Below are 24,981 nucleotides of genomic sequence, written 5' to 3'. Positions count from 1 at the left end.
ACATTCATTCGTCTTCCCAAAGTCAACCTGTCCTCAACTTCCCACTTTAATGAACCTGGCTGTTTGGACATCCCAGCTTTGTCCTTCCTCATTTCTTTTTTCGATAAAACATCAGGCAGTCGTATATTAAAGGAAGAGATTATCTCTTGTGCCAGCACAGACACTCAAACCTTCTTCTTAGCACGGCTTAAGCTGAGCAACTCGGGGTGACTCGCAGCTTTTCCCAGGAGGTGAGCGCTGCTGTCTCCTTCAAAACCCCCCGTGAGGCTCTCACAGCGCCGTGCACCCTCATAGCAGCTGCGGCGGTCAGAAAACACGTAGCTTAATCATCATTAACACGTGTATTTGTACCCCCTCTAGTTCAGAAAGTATGGCCACAGCACCTTCTTAAAGGTTAATGTGATTTGTCCAGCGGTAATGTACACTAATAAGGTGCTTAGACCCTGCCATATGTTTTTGCTAGACAATGCTTTCTGACTTGAGAGGCTTATGGGGAAACCTCTCTGTGGATCTCTTCGATGGAGGAGGCTACAACAGATGGTCAGTTGGTCTACTTTAGTCAGAAAGCTTGTTATTTTGCACACTCCTTCCTTGGGGTTATTCTAGGCTTTTCCAGTTTCCCCCAGTTGTGATTCGAACTGAAAGAAAGCTCTTAGATGTGATCTCAGATGCAGCAGTGAAATATTAGTGGGTAGGTTTAAGTGTCAGTCCCATTGCCAGTTTAACAAACACTTGTGTTATTGTGAAATATCAAACAGAGGACTCTGTTTTAGTTGTCACTGATCCAGCTGTGTCATTCCTAGATCTGAAGGGGATGCGCTGCGTTTAATTAAATGGTAATGGTGCATCGAGATTCAATTAAAGCAAGGAGGAATCGGCTCGAGCACTTTGAGCGCCCCTTTGTGTGCACTGACGCCTGTGTCTTTTTCCTTTATCCTGTAGTGCAGCGGTCCCCAACCCCCGGGCCTCGGACCGGTCCGTGAGTCGTTTGGTACCGGGCCGCGAGAGTTGAGGCTCAGGTGTGAAATGTATGGTTTTCAGGGTTTTTATCGGTTTTCAGCGTTATTTTGTTATCGTTTTTATCGTTTACTCGGTTCTCCTGGGTCTTTTCACGTGTGTTATGAATAAATCTTCTTTTTTTCGGTACTGGTACTAGTTTTATTTTGTTGTATTTATCCGCGACACCTTAAAGGCCGGTCCGTGAAAATATTGTCGGGCATAAACCGGTCCGTGGCGCAAAAAAGGTTGGGGACCGCTGCTATAGTGTAATGGCTGCTCACGGATAAAAACCTTTTATCTGAACACCATCGGTCTGATGTCTTGCATTGGAGAAAACCCTTGAACAGAAGGCAGAGTTATCACATCAGAACTTAGTGGCTCTGGTACAAAAACACCTCATGGAAACATGGTGCCAGAGAGTTCACTATTTTCTTTACTGATTGAGGCAGCACACTCCTCTCGGCTCAAACCTCGATTCCTTCTGTGCAACAATAAATAATACTAGTGGCAGTAGCTTTGAAAGCAATTTTCTTTGACATTTGAATGAGATTTTAATGAGACAGTGCGTAATAATGCGAGGTTTTACTCACCAGAAGTGTAGTGTCGGGGGGGGGCAGGTTTGCTTTCCTAAATGACTTGAGATTAACCCCTGAAATAGGATTACGCTCATGGCACAAACATCGGCAAGAGGTAAGGTAGTGCCTTGATTACCTTATCTGTCTTATGGCTCTTAAGGCATACTGGTGCTATGAATGCAAACAAAACTGATCACGCTTTCCTAATATCAACTTGAATATGCTAAATATGCTGGTACATATGTTGTTGAATATTGTCTTGGATAGTTTTTGTTTCATGGAGGCTAATAGCATTAGATTACCTTTACAATGTCTTTAATGTCTGTGGTTAATGCAGCCCTATAAAAGTTTAAAATTTACCTTAAGAACTACTGCTCACATAAAAGAAAGGGTCTGGGGACAGGACTTGCCAATGGAAAAAATATTTGTCTAACCGCAGTGCATGGCTGCCACTGGTAGGCAGCTGACTTCCCGCTGCAAGTTTCCACCAGTTCTCTTTCCATGGTAAAATGATGTCATTTGTCGTCCAGCGGTGGGCCAAATTGTGCTCTGCCAGATCCAGGCAAATTTCCTCGCCATATCCCTGCCGTGCACGAGGTGACACCCGCCTTGTCTGCAGTAATCTAAATCATTGACCCTGACACTCTTCCCTGTGCTTTGCCAGATTCCAGCGAAGACTGTTTGGAGGAGATGCTGGCATTTCTCAGCACTCTTGGAGAGCATTCCTCTCCTGTTGAGTCACTCCCTCCACAGAAAGAAGAACTGGACGGAGATTATTTTGTACGTTTAAAAAAAATGCTCTGGGATTGATTTCTTACTATTACAGGTACAGGATGCAGAGGAAATTTAAGAATCGGAAACAGATGATGACTTACTCGACTGCAGCGCTGACCCTGTTATTTAGTCTGCCGTCATATGAATCTCAACAATGTCTCACACCAGCCATAACTATTTGAAACAACTGTCATCTACATACATTTGCATACCTGCCAAGATATAGTGTTCCTTTACTAAATCTGTCATCCCACGCAATGTAACAAGATAGATCTGAACTATTTACACATCGAACAGGATGCTTGGAGGGGGTAACAGCTGCCAGGGGGTTATGTGATATCAGTTAGCCCCATGAGGCCAAGAAGGCACGTTCAGAAACTGCACGGAGTTGCATGATGCTGTGAGAAGTGATACACCAAGAAAGATGTGAAAAATCCTCAATTTGAGCCCATGCCTATCATCTGCTGGGTCAACGCAGGTTCAGCTTTGGACAGAGCGTTAGAGGGGGTGGGGTGTCTCTGTTCTGTGCTTGCTAAGGATTAGCTGGTGTAACAGTGCCCTGGGCCCCAGAGTCCCTGATGTGTTGGGTGACAGAGTCTTTGAAGGTCCCAACAGAGAAGGCTGACCGTTCACAGGCAGTAAACAGGTTGTGACATCACATCCTGTGCAAAAATGAAATGCCTAAAAGGAGGGCGGTGTGCTCCACATACACATAGATGCACACAGTCGGTGCTAGCGTTTTAGCTTGGCTGGCTTCCTCTCTTAGTGAGGGGAACAATGCTATTGAAATGCGACTGCTGCGCTCGGTCGGTATCAGTTAAGTTCAGAAAAATACTGCGGTGCGCTTGATATTCAAAAACAAATCATTCCTGCATTGACTGCATTGGTAGACAAAGCCACTTAGCTCTCAGAGCCTCTTATCAGCCATCAGCAGCTCCAGCCTGTACAGAACATCTTTGATCAACAGCAGTCTTAGCGAGTTGCTGACTGTCAAACACACTTTACTTACCACCTGCGGCTCCTTGCTGGTTAATTTAAAGTGATACAGACGCCTTGCTGACTTGGATCGCTCCTCAATTAAGAGGATCACCTGAGGAGGAGCGAAAGCTGCTCTAATCTATTGCTATAACAACCTCCTGAATGATGATTCATGTCAAATGAAACTTGCTGAGACAAACGATACCTCGGGTCCAAGTATAGGCGGATTAGAAAGCTACAGTAAAGCATGATGTTAATTAAATAATCTTGCTGACACATGTTGTGGTTATTACATAATAAGTCTGCGATGAAGCTATATAGAGGGGATTGGTTTACATTTTATGCTCAGATTATGTTTCCGCCACTGTTAATTCTTTGTATTTGGCACCAAATTTGTGGTCAGATGTCCCGTGTAACTAGCTGCAGAGAATGTTGTTTATAAGCGGATTTTTCATAATCACAAATATTTGTAAAGGTGGAAATACAAAATTCAACATTGCCTATGTATGGGTATAAACACGGGAGTCAGTATAGCTAGAGCAGCAGAGGGCTCTTCAGTGATTCGCTTTGGTAATGAGTCACTAAAGATTAGTGTTGTATGGTTTCTGGGTCTCTTTTGGGATGAAATGTGTTTACTGTCACCTCTTTTTGTGTCATTTATTTTGCTTCTGGAATTCAGCTCTGTTTATTCTGAATGCCAATGTTAGCCACTTCTGTTCTGACCAGAAAACCTGGGTGCATTACAAGCCTGAGGCCAAATGTCTGTTTATTATCATAAAGCCAGGCAGTGAAGTGATGTTACGGTAAACTATCACAAATCTCATTTTTTGAGGAATCCCCAGCCCTCCTGAAAGAAGTGGCTGCGGTATCCAAGCCCCACAGTAATGTTCAAATTTGTTGATGTTCACAGGGAAAGATCTCTTTTGTGCTCTCTGCCCGCAAGGACCCAGAACTCAGTGTCAGCAATTCCCAGCTGTAGAGCCTGTGGAGGATTTTCTTTGTGCTCAAACACACAAACACACACACTCTTAAGTAGTTTGAGCATAGTTTGCAGGGAGCGCCGATTGCATGTAATACACAGGTCTCTAAATTATATTGCTTTTAATACTGATAAGGTAGTAGCAATTGATATTCAGTTTTATTTATATAGCGTGAAATCACAACAACAATTGCCTCAAGGCTCTTCATATTGTAAACTAAAAAACCCACAATAATACAGAGAAAACAGAGAAACCCCAACAATCAGATGACACCCTGTGAGCAATCGCTTTGGTGACAGTGGGAAGGGAAAAACTCCCTTTTAACAGGAATAAACCTCTGACACAACCTTTTAGTGGCGTATAAATATGACTGAAAAACATCATTGTGTCAACAGCACTCTCGGGAGACTGCAGCAGCAAAGATGTTTCATCTGACTTCCAAATGAGAAGAACTGGTGCAAAATATAACAGCATGTTGGCCTGATTTCCTCATATTTATAACTAATCCATGCTGGCTGCGCAATAAAGCCATAGAATCCCTCTAGCTTTCTTTCTGACCCTCCACCCCTCGGCACCCACTTTTCTCTGATTCTTTATTTAAGAGCATTAAGAGAGAATCTTGGTGGCCACCATCCAAATGTTTTTTATTATCTCTTATTAATCCAGGCCTCCACGGTACACAAGTTCAAGCATCTGATGTTTTGAGCAGCTGAGTACACAGGGACATGAGACACAAGATCGGGATCGTGTATGTTTTTATTTGGTTGTATTATAGTTGACATATTCACACAGATTCCTGAAGAGAGCTACAGGAGGGAACAACTACATGTAAGAGGTGGGAAAAATAGCTCCTACGGCTTTCACATCTCAGCTTTTTTCAGTCCTCAGGTGCTCTCTGTCCTTGTATTATTCATACTGTAAACCATATGGTAATCATTAAGAACTCAAAATAGCATCAAGCTTTTAAGGATGTCTCCAGATCCCATATTGTGACTTTCAGTAACAAGCCTGAAAACTCGCGCTTATGTTTGGAATATAGATTAGCCAGTTCGCTGTGCCTTTTAGGGATGGATTATAAAGGGCAGCTCAAGCAAGGCAGATGCCTGAATGTCTTTTTTCTGTTCAGGTTTTTCTGCATTGCGGCTCGTTTTCATCTGCTATTGATTTAAATCCATCCCCCCGGGTCGCAGCAAACCGTGTTTCGTCACCTGCTCTGGGAAAAAAAAAACGGTCGGATTTTTGCTGAAAATAGCACTTCTTCTCGCTCTAATATCTCGCACAGTGCCGCGCACCTTAAAATAGATACCTCTCTGTGGAGATTAAATCGGTGAGCGTCCAAGACCCCAGGAAGGACGCCTGAAAGATTTGGTTTCAGAGACATTGAGCCCCTTTGATGTGTTTTTCGCTGATGTGCGTTGATGTGACAGTACAACCCGTGGAAAGTGCATACCCACGACTAAAGACATTTTCTTGAATTAAATGCAGCAGGAACAGTGTGGTCGAGCCTTTGCAGGAATGTGAATTGCTTCAGTGTGGATCTTGCTGCAAATGACAAGTCGTGTACAATAAATCATGTGTCCAAAGTCAGAAGGGGACTTAATGGCACTCACGTGTCCCCACAAAAACAGAGTTTGTAATTCTGTCACTTGGAATAATCTCCATATTCGGTTTGCTGAAAGGTTAATGAGTTGTTTCTGTCCCAACAAGTGAGTCAGTTTCTCCTTCACTTCTCTTTAAGGTGATCACTCAAGGAGAAGTAAACTGCTACTGTCAGTCATGTTTCTTTTTTTCTTTCTTCCATCTCCAGGCACTCCATCACTGAGTGGGACAGGGACGGTAACAGTTATGGTGGATGACGTTAACGATAATGTCCCCGTTTTCACTTCTTCTATCTTTCACACCACCATCATGGAGGATGCCCCAACTGGGACAGATGTGCTTTTGGTCAACAGCTCTGATGCAGACGTGGGAGTTAATGGTGTTATAAGGTATTCTTTTTCATTTTCAGTTGTTTATTCCAACCAGACTCCAACTTATTGCAGTCAGTGGGACCCCTGGTATGCTGTAGATATTCTGATCATTCAAAGTGGGAAATGGCTCTTTTGAACAGGATTCATAAAATGAAACCACTCAAACATATTCAGATAGTTGAAGTTTGAAATTCCCTGAACTGACTTGGAAAATCCGAGTTTTCCCAAAGATCTTTTTCTAAAGAACATGAAATATCAAATAGAGTAAAATAAAAACATTAGTGTCCACACGTCACTGAAGCCACTTCTTATAAGATGTCACTCTATATGGTCCCAGGAACTACTGAGTTCCACAGTCAGGCCAGCTTCAGTTTGATTTCATGCTCTGATTTTACACCCTGGTGTGAAAATACCCTTTTGGGGCCATACAGTAAAACTCTTTAACTCACTTCCAGCTCTGTAAAATTCCAGACCAATGTTGCAATGGATGATAGAAATTTAGTCACGGAGTGTAGCGTCATAGTCAAAACCCAAAGTCATTGTTTTGGGGTGCGATTTTCAAGCTTTTTCACACTCACAAGCCCCTCCAGGGGGAAGCTTGTAAGAGTTTCTGGCCAGTCTCTCTCAGGCCGGACACTGACTCAAGTCCAGCCCCCTCTCTTTCTTCGGCAGCCCCACTGGGTACACATTTGGGGGTACCGCAGCGTGCTCCAGTTTCCCAAAACATAGTAATGAGGATGTTAATTGTCTATGACAGAACGAGATGTACCCATCAGGGGTTCGGGGCCCAGAACTGGTTACAAATAGTTATTAGTTTTGATTTTCACAGCCCGTTAAATGTAAGTCCCGAGCTTGGACTTGTCTCTGGACTATGTTCTGACCACAAGCATCTGTGGACAGTTTACATTGTTTTCAATGTCCAAATAAGCTTTGCACCAGCACTGCATTCACACATTGTTCTGCAATTTGTCATCCCATCTCTGGAGGGGGATGCTTTTTCAAGAAACCTTTTCAAAATATGCACTGGTGTGTACATGTATGTGTCAGCTTACATTTATGTCTGGGTCCTGCTGGAGACTCGGGAGATACAGGGTGAAACCTGATATTTGTTTGAAAGCAAAAGATTTTAGCCCCCTGAGTGTTGACTTGATATTATGTATGTTTTGTTTGCTTTCTATACCATGTATTTTTATAAGTATTAAAATTCTTGTCATTTTTGGATTACACAATAACAAATATAACAATGAGGAAGATAAATCAAATGCATGATTCTGGAGAATGCAGCCTAGACCCCACAGAGCATGAAAGCAAATGGACACTTTAGTTAAATATGTCACTGATTTGATGTGACCGCAGTGTAGTGTGGGGACCATCTCTGACCATATTCCCCCCTCACTGTGCTAATGTGAACCTTGAAACAGTGCCCTCTATAGGCAACTTTGTCGCACTGAACAAGGTGCTTCAGTCAGTGCAGAGTAGCAGACTACATAACTACAGTCTATATATATGCAAGTATTTGATGTCAGAATCAGAATACTTTAATAATGCCCAGGAAATTATGTGTGGATGAATTCAAAATTGCTGTTTCAATAAAGAATAATAAAAGATATCCAATAACACCAAATGAATAATATTGATTTGTATTAAAGATGACTGCAAAAATTCCTGATACAGCATCATTATCATCATCAAATTGCTATGCAGTCTTTGTTTTTGTTTTTCACTAAAACATGTCCTTCTGTGTTTATCCTACAGCTACAGCCTGACCGGAGGACGCGGTCAGTTCTCCATCAACCCAGCTACAGGACAGATTATCACCAGCTCCCTGCTGGACCGAGAAGACAGGGCCAATTACCAGCTGCTGGTAGTGGCAACAGATGGAGGCCAGCCCGAGGGCTTGTCCAGCTCTGCTACTGTGTCCGTGACAGTGGCCGACATTAATGACAACCCCCCACGTTTTCACCACCACCCCTATGTCACCCACATCCCCGCATCTACTGCAGCAGGTGAGCACATGCATTAAAAGGTGCTAAATAAAAGTTGTGGTGTGCACCTTTTCGCTCTGTCATTGTACTGTGTTATTAGGCATAGCTTAATATTTTAACTATGTCAGAAAATGCTAAAATTAACTAAAATGCTAAAATAAACTCTATTTTTTAATGTCTACATAAGTAATTAGTCTGCTAAATCACTGTGCCAAAGACTCATTCATTCACATTTATGTCTTCAGGGTCCTTGGTCTTTGCCGTTACTGTCACTGATGAGGACTCTGGTTCAAACGCCCAGCTACACTACTCCCTGATGGGCCGCAATGCTGAGAAATTCAAGATCGACCCAGTCAGAGGTGCCATCACTGCCAATGAGAGGCTAACTGGAAATTCAGAAGTTACACTTACAGTTCGAGTAAAAGACGGCGGAGCTAATCCCAAAACAGATACGACTACCGTGACTGTTCGCTTTGTTACTGGAGGAAACTTCCCTGTCATTAAGTTGAGGGAGCATGCATTCACATTCCCTGAAAGCCAGCCAAGCAACCACATTGTTACAACTGTGACCGGGTCTTCTATGAGAGGCGGGCCGCTGTCATATTACATTGCCAGTGGGAACCTGGATAATGCTTTTCATATCGACCAGCTGTCAGGCAAGTTGTCTATCAGACATCCACTGGATTATGAAAACATACAGAAGTATGTCCTCTGGATTGAGGCCAGAGATCAGGGCTTCCCACCTTACTCCTCTTATGAGAAATTGGAAATAGCTGTGCTGGATGTGAATGACAATCACCCAGTATTTGATAAGGATCCCTTCCATGCTGAGATACTGGAGAATCTTCCACCCAAGGGGGTGCTTATGGTCTCTGCCGTTGATCTGGACAGTGGGCCAAATGGACAGCTGGAATATGCCATCATTGAGGGCAACAAAGAGAACAGTTTCAGCATCAATCGAGCCACCGGTGAAATACGAACCACCAGGCCACTGGACCGGGAGAAGGTGGCTCTGTACACTTTGAAAGTCAAAGCCACTGACCGCGGTTTGCCACCCAAAAACACAATAGTCAAAGTACTAATCAACGTACTGGATGTGAATGACAATGCCCCCAGGTTTTCCAAGATCTTCAGTGCTACAGTGGCTGAAAATGCCCCTGTGGGTTACACTGTCACCAGAGTCACCACCACTGACGAGGATGCCGGTTCAAATGCCATTAGCCGATATTCAATTACAGATACCAGCCTTCCATTCAATATTAATCCAAACACAGGAGACATAACAATTAGCAGGCCACTCAATAGAGAAGACACTAATCACTACATTGTCAAAGTGTCTGCCCATGACAGCGGCTGGACAGTAAGCACAGATGTCACCGTATTCATAACTGATATTAATGATAATGCCCCCAGATTTAGTCGACCGTCTTACTATCTGGACTATCCTGAGCTCACAGAGGTGGGCTCTCTGGTCACACGGGTGTCCGCCACTGATCCCGACGAGGATTTCAATGGCAAAATTTTCTATTTCATCCGATCCCAGTCAGAGTATTTTAGAATTAATGCCAGCACTGGAGAGATATTTGTAAAGCAGCAGTTAAAATATCAGAACTCAACAGGTGCTAGCAGTATAAATATAAACCGCCACAGCTTCATTGTGACAGCCTCGGACCGAGCACTCAAGCCTTTGATGAGTGAGACAACAGTTATTGTGAACATTGTAGACAGCAATGATAATCCCCCTGAGTTTAATTCCCCCAGCTACTTTACACCTGTCACTAAAAGTGTAAAAGTTGGCACCCGACTGCTCAGGGTTGTAGCTCAGGACAAGAAAGATTTTGGCCTTAATTCCGAGGTAGAGTACCTAATGACAGGTGGAAATAGCTCTAGTAAATTCAAACTAGATAAAACAAGTGGATGGATTACTGTTGCCTCTTCGCTTACATCAGATATGAATAAAATTTTCCAGATTAAAATCACTGCAAGCGACAAAGGAAATCCTCCGTTGTCTGCACAGACGACAGTGAGTATAGCAGTTACGGAGGAAAACCACCACACACCCGAGTTCTCGCAAAGCCAAATCTCAGCTACTGTACCTGAAAGCCTTGCTGTGGGAACAGCAATAAGGACCCTGTCTGCAAGAGACAAAGACAAAGAGATGAATGGCCTTATCACGTACAATATTACTTCAGGCAACGACAAGGGTCTGTTTGCACTTAACAGTAGAACTGGAGTGTTATCCTTAGCTCACCCTCTGGACTTTGAAGAAAAGCAACAGCACGAGCTTAGGGTTTCAGCCACTGACGGTGGTTGGATTGCAAAAACAAGCTACGTCTCAGTCACAGTACACGTGACTGATGTGAACGACAACCCTCCTGTGTTTGATCCTGATGAGTACTTCCCCATTGTGCAGGAGAATGTTCCCAGTGGCACCACCGTGATCAAACTGAATGGTACAGACCTTGATTCGGGAGCTAACGCGGTCATGGCTTATGTGATTCAATCGTCAGACAGTGACCTCTTTGTTATTGACCCGAACACGGGCATCATCACCACCCAGGGCTTCTTGGATTATGAGGCTAAGCAGGTCTACCATTTAACAGTCAAGGCCTTCAATGTCCCAGACGAAGAGCGCTGCAGCTTCGCCAACGTCAACATTCAGCTAAAGGGAGCCAACGAATACGTGCCGCGCTTTGTCTCCAAACAGTACTACTTTGAAATCTCAGAAGCTGCTCCAAAAGGAACAGTGGTAGGGGAAGTATTTGCCAGTGATCGAGACCAAGGAGAAGATGGAGTAGTTTACTACCTCATTTTTGGTAGGAGCAGAAAGAAGGGCTTTGGCATCAACAAGAGGACGGGCCAGATTTATGTCACAGGTACTCTGGATCGTGAGAAAGAGGAGAAGGTTTCACTGAAGGTGTTAGCCAAGAACGCAGGAAGCATCCGTGGGGCAGATATTGATGAGGTGTTTGTGAATATCACTATTCTTGATGCAAACGATCCGCCTGTTTTTACTAATGAACTTTATGATGTCCAGGTCAGTGAAGGTCTCTCACCCGGTGGTCTGGTGACTTTTGTGAGTGCTGGAGACTCGGACTCTGTCCCAAGCTGGAGCAGATTTTCCTACTCCATAGCTCCTGAGTCTGATAAAAATATTTTTACAATCAACGCAAAAACTGGCCAAGTGTCTGTGGCTGCAGAGCTAGACAGAGAGACAATTCCTGTGTATAATCTGACGATTCTCGCTGTGGATACTGGCACACCTCCCGCAACCGGAAGCACCACGGTGATTGTGAATCTTGAAGATATCAATGATAACGGCCCGACTTTAACTAAAACCTACGCTGAGGTCATGGAGAACCAGAGAGCTGGCACTGCAGTCACAACATTGACAGCCTCTGACCCAGATCTACCACCCAACCAAGGCCCCTTTCTATATAGCCTCCTCAATTCTGGCTCTGCCAAAAGCTACTTCAGTCTTAGTCCAGCTGGAGTCTTAACCACAAGTCGGGAGATTGACAGAGAGCAGATTAGTGATTTCTACCTCTCTGTTGTGATCAAGGATTCTGGCGTGCCGCAAATGTCCTCCACGGGAACAGTTCACGTGAAAATAAATGATCAGAATGACAACCCTTCAGAGCCCAGGTCCATGGAAATCTTGGTCCACTACTTTGGAAACATGTTTCCTGGTGGTTCTTTGGGAGACGTTAGACCCCAAGACCCGGATATTCAGGACAGGTTCCACTGTTCCCTTATACCTCCATCTTCAGGTCTGTTTAGTATCCCAACTGGAACGTGCAACCTCAACTCTAAAGCTCGCTCAACAGATGGAACGTTTGACCTAACCATCCGCAGCAGCGACGGTGTCCACGGTTCAGTTAGTAACACAGCCAAAGTCCTCTTCGTGGGCTTCAACAATGCTACGGTGGATAACAGCATACTCATCCGACTCCACTCTGACGGAGTCAAAAGCTTCCTCACCAACCACTACCTCAGCTTCCTACGCATTGCCAACTCTCAGCTAGCAGGACTAGGCACAGGGGTGCTGATTTATGGAGCATTTGAGCTCAACAATCAGACTTTCGTGATGGCAGCTGTGAAACGTGGCCACGGACAATATGTCAACCCGAGCGGCGTGGCCACATTCTTCCAGAGTATCAAAGACATTTTATATAGACAGAGCGGGGTGCAAATAGATGCGGTGGACCATGATCCTTGCACACGCAACCCGTGCCAGAATGGAGGCAGCTGCAAGAGGCGTCTCAGTGTCGGGCCTGATATTAAGACAGAAGAAAGCATCCCAGTGATCCTTGTTTCCAACCACCCCCTGCAGCCCTACGCCTGCAGCTGCAGGCCAGGATACACAGGAGCTCTGTGTGAGACGGACATCGATGAGTGCCAGCCATCGCCCTGCCACAATGGCGGCACCTGCCATAATCTGGTGGGGGATTTCTCCTGCACCTGTCCAGAAGGTTTCACCGGCAAGGCCTGTGAGAGGGATGTCAATGAATGCCTTTCCAATCCCTGCAAGAACGGGGCGCTGTGCCAGAATTTCCCAGGCGGTTTCAACTGTCTCTGTAAATCCGGCTTTGCAGGTACTACACACGCAGGAGTCACATTTTATGTTTGACCTTAAAGCCACTCGTGTTAGGCTTGGAAAAAAGCACGCGGGGACACGCACACATGCGCGCATTAAAACTCCCACAATACTGGAGTCACACAGATGACTTTAGGTCCAATGAAAATATTTGCTTCTGAATGTTTCCAGGAGGTGTTGTAGCCATAGCATACAAGCATCACTGCCAAAAACAGTTTGATTTTTGGATTGCTGTTTGGGGGGCGGGGGGTATCAGCTGTGATGCATATCAGCCCGCCATGTTTGCTTTAATAAAGAGGATGATGCGAAGCTGACCGTAGTCAGGACTTGAGTCTAGGCTCCACACGCAGTTCACCACTATCGCATTTCATTGTGTGTGTTCATGTGCATGCAACTCTGGCCACACACAGATACATTTCTGATCCAACTGTATACACAGGGATTTCTTAATCAAGGATTTCTCATTTGGCAGGGTTTTGAGCTGCATGACAAATGAGCAGCTTTATAACAGATCCAATCAGGCCTTTTAATTTGGAAATGTAATGAATATGCTTTTAAGTGGAATTACATTCAAGGTCATTTGGACCTGTATGTTGTTCAGCCTCTGACTGTAGCATCTGAAAGGCATTTTCAAAGCGGGCTGTAGCAGGCAATTTGCCTCAAGTCAAGTCATTACTGTCCTTTTTTTATTATGATGATAAAAAATGAACACAATTCTTTAGGTTTCATCAAGATAAATGACCCTCCTGCAGAAAGGCACCTATTGACTTACAGTAGTTTGCATGCCCTCCTGGTGAACTCTCAACTTCCTGTTTCCACAACTGGTGTTTGGCAGCAGAATCTGTCTCCATTAAGCAACTTGTCTCAAGATTTACAGCATAAATGCATTTTCAAAAGTTCATTGTCAATCTTTTTCTATTTAACCACTCATGAACCGTTTGTTCTCTCGGAGCCAGTGTATTATTTGTATTATCAACGTCGCATTCCTTATCGTGATGTTTAAACTTCATTTATATGTTTGTTTGTATGTATGGTGGCCATTTGTGTACATTCCAACTATTTGCCTTTCTGCCCTGCAAAAAAAAATCCCACACAAACAAAACAAAACCAAAACCAAAAAAAAAACAGCCTCGTCCAAACATAATTTGCAGTGAGTTTGAAAATCTGATTATTCCTAGTGAGAGGAATCTGCCAGTTGAATGAGATCATTTCGTTTTTTTCCTATAAAAGTTTCAAGATGTTGTTTTTGGTCAAATGATATCATCTTGGGCAAGCAATGCTATTTCCAAAATAGCTTTGTGAAACTGCACTGAAACAGGTGAACTTACAGTTTTCACTTTTATCGTATTGTTGTTTGAGCTTGAATGAGATTTAAAGGTGTAGTACGTAGTTAAATGGATCTTTTTTTTTGCAGTGCATTTCTCAGCTGTGAGGCGATGAAAGGCGTGCATGACTTGGCCTGTGGGGAAAGTGAACTGTGTTCCCTTTGGGGTTTTCCTGTGTTGTCTGCCACCCCATCCATTTTAATTTGTGTTGTTCTGTGAACCCAGGCAAAACGTGTGATTCCATCATCAATCACTGTGAGTGTAACCCGTGTTTTAATGGCGGGTCCTGTCAGAATCGAGTGGATGGATATTACTGTCATTGTCCATTTGGTAAGTAATAGTAGGAAACTTTCAGGGTATTACAGAGTCCCGCTAAATTGAAAAGCAAGATGGACAAATTCAGATGTGCACTCTCCCAGCAGCTATTTCATTCTTAACCTTTGATTTCTTAAACAAATGTGGAAACTGTCATGTCATTTTTTGTCTCCATTTTTCATGTGTTGTATTGCTGTCCTCAGTAGTAGTCTCCAGTTGATGCAAGAAAAAAAAAGTTTTCAACTTTTTGAAGAGTCTTTTGCAAGACTGTGATCGCACAGCTACGATATCTGCTTTGTTACTTCTATATACAAAGCAGATAATGCTGCTTGATAAAGATTCTGTTTTATCTGTAGATATTTTTATCACAGCAGCACTGTGAATCATTCATTGGCTTCCTCCATGATTCCACTTTCGGTCTGTTTTTTTCCTCAGGGGTTTTCGGCAAGCACTGCGAGTTGAACAGCTATGGCTTTGAGGAGCTCTCCTACATGGAGTTTCCGTCTCTGGATCCCAACAATAACTACATATATATCAAGTTTGCTACCCTGAAGAGCAACGCGCTGCTTTTATACAACCACGATAACCAGACCGGAGACAAGGCGGAGTTCCTGGCTTTGGAGATCTTCGAGGGACAGATGCGCTTCTCTTTTAACTTGGGAAGTGGAACTTATAAATTGATGACCATGATAAAAGTTTCGGATGGGCAGTTCCACACAGTCATTGCCAGGAGAGCTGGGATGGTAAGAATTCCTGTTTTTTTACGATAGAAAATATCTCATACTCTAAATGTTTCTCATCATTCGCTCTTGCTTTAAGTGGCATATTCGTTTTTATGGGTCTAGCAGCAAAAACATTTAGGAAAATCAGAAAATGCTGCATAGTTGCAAAGGGACTGCACATTCAATAGCATTTATGTCCTGAGCTTTTATAGCTGAAGCTGACTCCAAATTTGGCCTTATATTCTTTTTTGCACCATCAGATGATAATTAAACTTCCCCAAACCACGGGTAGCTCAGCTTATGGTTTTCATGGTTTGTAATTATATTTTATTGCTAGTTGTGATTTACAATACCAGGATCCAAAATGGCCATGAAGGTTGAAATCCTGTCTCCTGTGCTCTGAATGAGAGGCTTCTCCCTGCCAGCAATGCAGTGGCAAGGCAGGAGGAGGAAAAAAAATCCAGCTAGGCCCTGTCAAGCCTTCTATAATGTAGCTCTCCTGCTGGACTTCAAATCTGTCATTTCCCACCGTGCACTGGGAGTTTCATAGGAAGCTGGTAAAATCGTTAAATTGTCAGTTTTGAGATGGTGCAGAGTGACGGGTGTAAAGGAATACAGCACACGTTGAAAGCTGTGATTCTGTCTGCAAATGGTACCCGGTGAATATTATGCGAAGGTGGTCGTGTTGGGGCTGTTGAAGAATGAGAGAGAAATGTGAGTGTGTCACGCCTGAAGTGCCAGCTCCCTTGAGCGGTGTAAAGTGAACCTGATCACCGTGTTTGCAAAAGGTGCTACGGGTCATTTCGGTGGCCAGGCTTGAGGTCTGTTCTGCGTTCCTGCACCTAAATTCTGAGCCAATCCCGAAAGCAGACGCAAACCACGGACACGGTCATGCACTGCTTCACCGTGAAGGCTCCAAGTAATCAGAGGGAGCAGAGAGTTCACAGATACTGCAACCATCTCAGTTACTGTCATCTCTGCAGGAATTAGTTTTAATTGTCAAATACCATAAATGTTAGGCAAATTGTCTCAGTCCAACGAGTTACAGTGTACGAAGACGTCAGTTTTAAACCACAGTAATGGAAAATGTTAATAGTTAAAGGTTCAGTGGAGAGTTTAAGGAAGGATGTAACTGTTTCCAGCTTTAAAGCATCCAAAGCATCAGTGTCAAAATTCAAACAGCCATATTGCCTTGTTCCAAGTGAGTTTATCTTAATGTCGCGTCCTTTAATATATAATCTACAGTACCATTAACTGTATTTAGCAAAAGCATTTGAATGCAACATCAAAGTGCATTTCATAAAGTTTGACATGTTTCTCTTTGCTTCTGTATTCGTGGTTAACACTGCAGGTCCAAGTGCCATAAACAAAGAAAAAGAAAAAGTCATTTCTAATGTAAAATGTGAAATTTCTCAACTGTTACTCATTAGCTCCCAAACAGAACCATATCTGTGTCAGATTTAGCTTATTTTTTTAACCTAATGAAGGCCAACTGGATTAGAGCTGTTTTTGAGAACAACTACTTCTTTCGGCTGCTCCCTTTAGGCGTTGCCACAGTGGGTGATTTGCCTCCATCTCACCCTATCCCTGGCATATCTTTGTGTCACAACAGCCTTGTGCACGTCCTCCTTCTCTACATCCATTAAACGTCTCTGTGGTCTTTCTGCCTTCCTCCTGCCTGGCAGCTCCAACTACAACATACTTGTCCTCGTGTTGCCGTGCCGGACCATCTGCTCTGCAGTCTGAAAAGCTGATCAATTTCATTTTGCAGAGTTTGTAGTAATCTTTGAGGGCATGAAAAAAAGAGGAGTAGTGGTTGAAACTATAAACAGAAATCTCCATGGAGATTTGAGAATACAAAAAAGGAAAAACCTTGGATGAGTCATTCTTGTCAAAGATGCAGTGTTTCTGTACTCTTAGATCACATTTTGGTGGTGAGTAGAAGAATAATAAGCATTATTTGGATTAAATTATACATTAATACCAATTACAGTGATATCGTGTGAGAACAAACTCAAATCTTCTGACAATGATGTTTCAAATTCAGTTTGACAGTTTAGGACTGCCGCTGATTAACACCAGCAGCAAATCATTAAGTTTTGGATTAGGTGAGTTATTTGTCCTAGAAACAAGCACAAAACAAATGTTACTCAGCTCATGTACCACAACAGAGAGTAAGGTTGTGGTCCCACCCCCCCACCCCCCACCCCATTGTATTAGTCATGGGGAAAACAATGATCTCCTGTGGTGCTTTCTTCAAATTTCCTCCAGTGCTAGCCAAGCTGAAAAATACACTCCTCATTTTTTGGGGGATGCATTTGCTCTTCATTTCTAAGGTTTCTTTTGAGAAATTATTCCTCCTGCACAGCTCGTGACAGTTGACAGTGAATGCAGAAGCATGACTGCAGTGCCTTTGATCACAGGAAAAACATTAATAAAATGTTTATGTGGTTCTGATGTTCTTTATGGCGCCTCGGAGTCACAAATGCGTTCTGTTGTTCTTCGACTCGTTCTTGTCTCTGTAGTTTTTTTCTCATTTGATTATGTGTGTTCGTGTGTCTGACTCGGGTGTGACACGAGTGTACTAAATGAACTCTGTGTGTGTGTGTGCCCGGTGGGTTGTGGATGATTTGTGTCAGAGATGCAAGCCAGTGTGGTCCGTATTTACTTAAGCTCCACGAGAGGTGGAGCGTGATTGCCCTGGTTTTTCAACACGTTCACACACTTTTCCGGGCAGTTTCCTCACCAGCCCATTTTTATTATTTTTTTCTAGCAGGGTCGTTTCTTCTCTGAGCACAGAGGGAGAAAAGAGAATAATCCACATCTGGCCAAAAGCTTTTGTCCCATTAACGGGAAACGGGAAACGCTTGCTGTAATGTATGGCATTTCTGTGCCCCTCTCCCATTGAACACTCATGAAATAAAGAAAAATAATGTGACTGCATGGCTTGTGGTGAACAAAGCTCACATTAACCACTGAACAAGACTTAGGAACACAAATGTTCAGGAACATATACTGTAACTCATCTGAATGAAGTAACCCTCAGCTTATGGTGCCAGAACTCATGAGTAAAAGATATGCCAACGGTGCTTGAGAAAATATTTATTTATATTCACACATTCTGATGGGTTTTAGGGTTTAGAAATTTGCCTTTAAATACTTCAGGCAGGGAATCGGGAAGGAAATACAATTGGTTTGAGGATTTTGTTCTCTTGTGACAATAAACTTTGAACAATAAGCATATAGCACCCATCAGGTTGCTCTGTCCCTCTGTCGTTCACTGTCACAATATGGGGTTTAATTAAACAGCTGTTGCCATCTTTAGAAGAAAGAAAAAGCTTAACATTTTTGGAAATACTTATTCACCATCTGGTATAACAGAGAGAAAATTAATACCGCTTTCATATATAAGTTGGATATGATTTTACCAGCACACAGCTTAGCTTAGCACAAAATGGAAAATCTTTTGAGTACTGAACTTCAAAGATGATGCTAGCTGGATATTATAACCCTCTGACAGAATAAGTCTGTACCAGGTTTTGTGCTAAGCTAAACAGCTTACGGCTATAGAGGTCGTGCTGACACGTGAAGCCAGTCATGGCGACAATTTAGGATCAAGTGACAGAAGCCTAAAGACTGGTCTGCAACCACCTGGCAACCACTGGTTATGAGGTGAATATGAGTATTCCTTGACCACTTGTCGGTGGTTGTTGGATGCTGAAGGCAAGAATTTAGCTCAATTTTCCACAGGTTGTAGACTTTTGTTTTGTTTTATTTTAATGAAGATATAGTCCAAAATATATTGAATTGCTCCATTAATAACATAAAATTAGTTTAGTTACTCAAATATTTTATTTAACCTGCAAAGAAAATGGTTTAGCACTGGTGCCCTATTTTGAGCATATTTTTAGCATGTGTCCCTTTTTTACATGGGACTGTCTTTAAACTGACCACTAACAAAAGGAGTATAGATACATTTGCTAAAAAACAATTTGAAATGCATCCTGTGTTTAAGCCCCAAATGAAAAGCGCGGGGGGGGGGGGGGGTTTCCACATTCTGGAAAAACACTCTTAACAAAGAAAAAGTGACTGATAGACTGATATTGACTGAGTGTTTTATGGCCCACCCCCACCACAAATAACAGTGAGTGACACATGTTGTTGGTGTTTATGTCAACCACACTCTTCCAGAAACATTTTTTTACTTAAATGTAATTTCCTCCCTGAACAATAATTGTGTGAGTCAGTGTAGCTTCACAGCTGTTTCTCTTAAAGAGAATCACACGTGACAGCAGTATGTGTGTTCTTGTCATCATGCAGGCTGCATCCCTGACCGTGGACCTGTGTGGTGATGACCAGGAACCAGGCTACTGTGCTGTGAGCAACGTGGCAGTGCACACTGACTGGTAAGAAAGCAGCACACACACACAAAAACACATATATGCATGTATTGCCCAGTACGCTGAACAGCTGTTTCTATGATCCGTAGAAACTGTGAATGGGAAAGCGCTGTTGACAGTTTCACTTCTGAGGACTGGAAAACTTGATGAATAATTTTTCACAACTGTAAAAATAATGGAAAGTCATACATAACCAAAAGGTTTTGTATACCTGGTGTGAGCATACTTGTCTAATATTTTACAGCTGTTGCGTTGCGCTCTGCAGTGAATCAACACTTCATAATCAAGAGGTTTAATTAACCACATATTGTCCTTCTCGTCAATGGATGACGATCCGTGTTTTCCAACATTTTATGGCTTTAAAATGTTGCTGTATGTGCAGCAGCTTGCACAGATGTTCTGTATCCTTGAACTTTTCAACTTTTCTAGAGGTTACCTTAGAAGACTCATTACTCTGCCACCTCCTTAGTACAAATTCCATTTAATTTCCAAGTGTGTCCTTGAGGCTCTACTCAGGCACTCGTGTAAACCAAACTGTGTATTTCGAGGACTGAGAAGACATCTAACGCAACATCCAAGGTCTCGACTGTATTCCTCTGACATTCTCAATACACTTGTCAAAGTTTACATCTGAAAATGAGAAAACAGCTTACGTTTCAGCTGCCATTTCTCAGGATAAACTTAGCATGGTTTATTTCCCTTTGCTTAATTTAGACATTTTGTGAGTTAAAGGACCCACAAGATGATTCATAAGAACAAAGTGAACTTTGTTAGGAAGCTTCATAACAGTAAGCAGCAATTTATATTTTTGTCTTGCCTTAACTGTTTTTCTTTAAGCAGTACTTTAGAGATGAATTGCAGAGGTTCAACCTTTAGTTTCACAGTGATGCTTCCAGTTCTATTAAGTGCTAATCTCTAAAGTAGAGAGCAAAGAATGAAACTTTACTTTTGTTCAAACAAATATTTCTATATTTTTTTCTAAATTTTTATGGCTATTCTGGTTAAAGTGTTGACCTTTAATTCTTTTTATTATAGTGAAAATTCCTTAATGCTGTAGACAAAGCATTGTGACCTTTACTCCTGTGTTACTGTCTAAGTCTTCCGTTGTATGCAAATTGCTTAAAATGCCTTTCTCTTACATATTTCTACACAAATAACTCAAAGTCAGAATGAAGTCATCTGTTGCAAATATGTGATATATGATGTAAACCGTCATTAAATTACTGGATGACCAGTGCTGCTGCACAGAGCCAGGCCCTGTGGGGCGAAAACTTGAGACTGTGCATGTTTTCCTGTGTGTTTTTCGCTGTGTGTGTGTGTGCGTATTTTATATGTGTGTATGCGTGAGAGACAGATTTGGCAGATGAGGAAAGGCCACAGAGATCAGCAAAGGTTTATTTTGCAAGGGTCTTGGGACCATATTGTTGTGAAACTCGCTGACCCACGTTGTTTTTCTGTGTAAGCTTGTGAAAATGTGCGTGTCTGTGTGTGTGCTTTGAATACTTGAATGCATTTTTTAGCGTTTGGGTTTCTGCTCATATGTTCCTTTCTGTCGTGATCCATTTTAAGTCTTTGTGCACTCCTGTTCATCTATCTGTGTGCGTGTTTGTAGGATCCTCGATGTGCAGCCCAACAGGCTCTCTGTGGGAGGCGTCAGGTCAATAGAACCCATCCTTCATCGGCGCGGTCAGGTCGCCACCCACGACTTTGTCGGCTGCATCATGGAGTTTGCTGTCAACGGCCGCCCGCTGGAGCCCAGTCAGGCGCTGGCATCGCATGGCATCCTTGACAGGTCCGCATCCCAACCTCTCCCCCTTTACTCCCGCTCCCAGCCTCTCTCCATCTCCTTTTTCTTCTTCCCATCTGTCCGTCTTCTCTAACCTCCTTGACTCTCGCTGTGGGACATCTGTTCACACTTTCAAACCCTCTCGGGAGTTTTTAAAAAGATGTCTTCTTTTTTTTTTGAAGTACAAATGGAAGATTTTTGATGGGGGAAACCAATTGCAGAATTCCAGAGAATTTTTTTCCTCACTGTCTTCCTCGTGAATAGCGAAGCGAGGACAGATCTTTTAATATGCTAATTCTCTGAGGTTCTTTATGGGGTTTTTTGTATTGCCGCACGGGAAGAGAAATCACAGCTCATCTGCTCCTGTTTTTGGAGTTTCCTTTTTCCGCGGACCCCCCGTCTGTGTGGCTGACTTGTCAAATTCACTGTCTGATTGTCAGTTTGTGTGTTATTGTGTCCGTAGATGTCCGAGACTGGAAGGAGCCTGCACCACCAGCTCCTGCAGACATGGGGGCACCTGTGTGGACCACTGGTCTTGGCAACAATGCCAGTGTGTGGATGGCTTCACTGGCAAATTCTGTGAGAAATGTAAGTATATGTCTTTGAAGTCTCTCTTTTTGCTGAGTTTGCACTTACTTAGGAATATTCTGCCATGATTATTTATGAATTATCCCTCCTGAGTCATCATACTGCACCATGTAGCTTAATATAGACCACATCGGTGGGTTCTGAGCTTCATTTCAAAGCATTTGTGTACTTTATAGGAGATAAATTCGACTTGCATCAGAGACCTAAAAAAATGCAGAAAACCCTTTGAGACACATGAGAACTGACAGAAACTTATAGCTACTGTGTAAGGTGCAACATTGTGTTTTGCGGAGTTACCGGTAATTATTACCAGATTTTTTTCAAAGACTTTGATATTGTTACTGGAAACAAACAAGATCATTACTGCGAGCTTTTCCCTGTTTGCCATCAGGTTTGATTTTGTGGGAAATCTGCTGGTTTGCTTACTGGCACGAAAAAAAGGATGAGAGACATTTTCTTCTAGCACACATGGAGCAGAGCAGGCTTTCTTAGTGCCATATGTATTGTTTGCTGGAAAGAGAAAAGAAAAAAAATAAACAACAACAAGAAATGCCGTGAATAAAATATGTCATGTAGACTCTAGGGCCCTGGTTAATTTAATTTAAAGAACAGATTGTGTAAAGATTTACATTTTTGAACCCTGTGAATGTGGGACAGAAACATTCATCCTCAGATAATAAGTGGCACGACAGACTTGTGCTACAGTCCTATTAGAGAAAACAGTGGTTGGAGTTTGCGGCACAACCAAAATTATTGTGATTTGGTGCATTGAACATGCAATTTTGCAACTTTGTGGAAATTTTTTGGAGATAATATGCCAATTAACTGTGATAAATTAGCAAGAAAAATCCCATCTACTTTCACAATAACTGCTTACATTCAGGGTCAAAATCTTACAAATAGCGATAGTCACTGCAGAACGGTGACTTTGCTACAAAATGACATAGGTGCTCAGCAACATTGCTCTTATTTGGGAATAGAACCAGAATACAACCAGCCGAGTTGAGTCCCCTGTTGCAAAGAGACCCATCGCAGAGAAGTTGCACCCATTAGCACAGACTGACTGAGACTGATTGCAACATGTTGGGAATCTGTCTGGATCAGTAAATTAGACGGCAGTTGTCTCAGATGGAATGTAGTTCAAGTCAGACTACAGTTGTCTAGACACAGGTTGCCTCCCACACCTGTCCAGCCGTGCTCGTGCAGAGGTTGAATGTGTTGCAGGCTCAATCTCTCGGCAGGAACTGGTCACTGCAACTACTTGCAGTCAGTCTCTGACAGTAAGAAAACTCACCAACACCAATTTTTCTGAGTCTCAGTGACTGTTGATAAATCTTATAATTTGTTAAAATTCTGTTTCATTTTCATCTGTGCTCTTATTTCTAAGCACATTTTAAATAGAAAACTTAAAAGTGACTTTTGAGCTTTTTTACCTTTTTCCAAAATATACAAATATCCTCATAAATACACTGCTTTCATGAAATAATCACATCAGTATTTTATTAACATTCATATGGCTATTTATCCTGGATAACATGCTAATCTTTTAATAGTGTATTAGCAAGAGGGCTCATATTCATTATAGTAATAATGAAATATGCCAAAAGGCTTGTTGCTTCTTGAAATGAAATGATGCAATTAGCAATGCCTCAGGTTTATAGTTAACATGCACACAAAATTCACGTGCCATCCCACTAAGTAATAATGAGATGGCTTGCAGTTTTCATTTCAGTTATTTTCCTACTTAATCTCTATTAGAAATCATTATCTTGCTCAGCGATACACGGGCTGTTCTGAAAACTGACTCGATGATGTTATGGGAAGATATCAGTAATCGCTGGTAAGAATGGAAGGACCGATTCGTGGTTATGGCAGTCGGATTAGGAAAATCATTTGCACCTGACCGTCCGCCAGGAGCAGAGTGGAAATGGAAGTTTAAAAGCCGCCTGCGAAACTCGTGTGAAGTCACAAGATATTTTCTGTCTTTCTCACACAGACATGACAGCCGACACCGCTCTGTCTCTGGATGGTACTGGCCGCCTGGACTACACCCTGAAGCAGGGCCCAAAACGTGACATCTTGCTGAGACGGTCTCTGCAGGGAACGACCTCTGACCCCATGGGTCCCAGCAACTTGAAGGTCAAGTTCAGGACACGCAGCAAGACCGGCACTCTGCTGCATGTGCAAGAGAGCAGTAACTACACTACTGTTAAGGTGAGGAAGGTTGCCTTGTGTGTGAGTTTAATGAGTTGGCAATGAAGAGTAAATTTCACAATAAAAGCTTTCCAAATCATGCTTGTGAACAGTAAATAAGTAGCTATGCTTAGAAAGGGAGGCTATTCACTAAAATTTAAAGCCCTGGTCTAGTAAAATGAAGCTTCTGTCTTTGATGTTTCATAGATTATCTATGAAGTTACTATGTAGATGATATTTTAAGCATCTACATACCAGCTTCTTTTGGTATGACAGAGCTGTAGACCAGGCAGTATCTTGCATCACTAACAGTATTTACGCCACAGCTCCTGATACACTGTTAAGACACCTTGAACATTTGTATCCTAAACATGTCTAGGTAATATATATTTCTGTGTGTGCTACGTTCCACTTTCATTCTAGGAAATCTACCCCGTCTTTCTCACCCACTTTCTTTTACTCCAGTCTGTCTTTTCTCTCTTCTCGTCCTGTTCAGTACACCCTCCTCCCTTTGCCTGACCGTGGGCAGCTGCCCAAGGAGGCCTGAGCGTTCATTCATCCTCTTCAGTTTCCATGTAGACACCCTGCAGTCTCAGCAGCATCAACCCGTTCCCACTTCAGCATCGGGCTTTGTCTCTTATGATTTTGTTTTCCGCCACTGAACAGCTTCTGGTGCTCATCAAATCACCACTGCGGCTTCCTAAATAGTCCAGAAAAGTATTATAAGTGCTTTGAAACCTAAAAACAAAAGAGCAGTAGGGGAATACATACTGTGGGTGTACATATGTTGAGAG

General features: G+C 42.7%; 1 protein-coding gene across 1 annotated transcript in view; it reads left to right on the top strand.

The window, feature by feature from the left end:
• The window catches only part of fat4 (FAT atypical cadherin 4), a 103,863-nt gene that overhangs the window by 71,811 nt on the left and 7,071 nt on the right, over positions 1–24,981 (top strand). The window contains exons 7-15 of the mRNA XM_086258932.1: positions 6,114–6,294; positions 8,032–8,282; positions 8,507–12,856; positions 14,409–14,513; positions 14,934–15,241; positions 19,541–19,626; positions 21,233–21,412; positions 21,870–21,994; positions 23,991–24,208. Coding sequence (XP_086115058.1) covers positions 6,114–6,294; positions 8,032–8,282; positions 8,507–12,856; positions 14,409–14,513; positions 14,934–15,241; positions 19,541–19,626; positions 21,233–21,412; positions 21,870–21,994; positions 23,991–24,208 — 5,804 coding nt within the window. The remainder of the gene's footprint in view (positions 1–6,113; positions 6,295–8,031; positions 8,283–8,506; positions 12,857–14,408; positions 14,514–14,933; positions 15,242–19,540; positions 19,627–21,232; positions 21,413–21,869; positions 21,995–23,990; positions 24,209–24,981) is intronic.

The sequence above is a fragment of the Aulonocara sp. 'chitande type north' Nkhata Bay genome, linkage group LG2, assembly GCF_057382095.1.
Source record: "Aulonocara sp. 'chitande type north' Nkhata Bay isolate Kocher_YH1m ecotype deep benthic linkage group LG2, A_spYH_male_GT1.1, whole genome shotgun sequence".
NCBI classification, from domain to species: Eukaryota; Metazoa; Chordata; class Actinopteri; order Cichliformes; family Cichlidae; genus Aulonocara; species Aulonocara sp. 'chitande type north' Nkhata Bay.
This window is presented reverse-complemented; position numbering and strand designations above follow the sequence as displayed.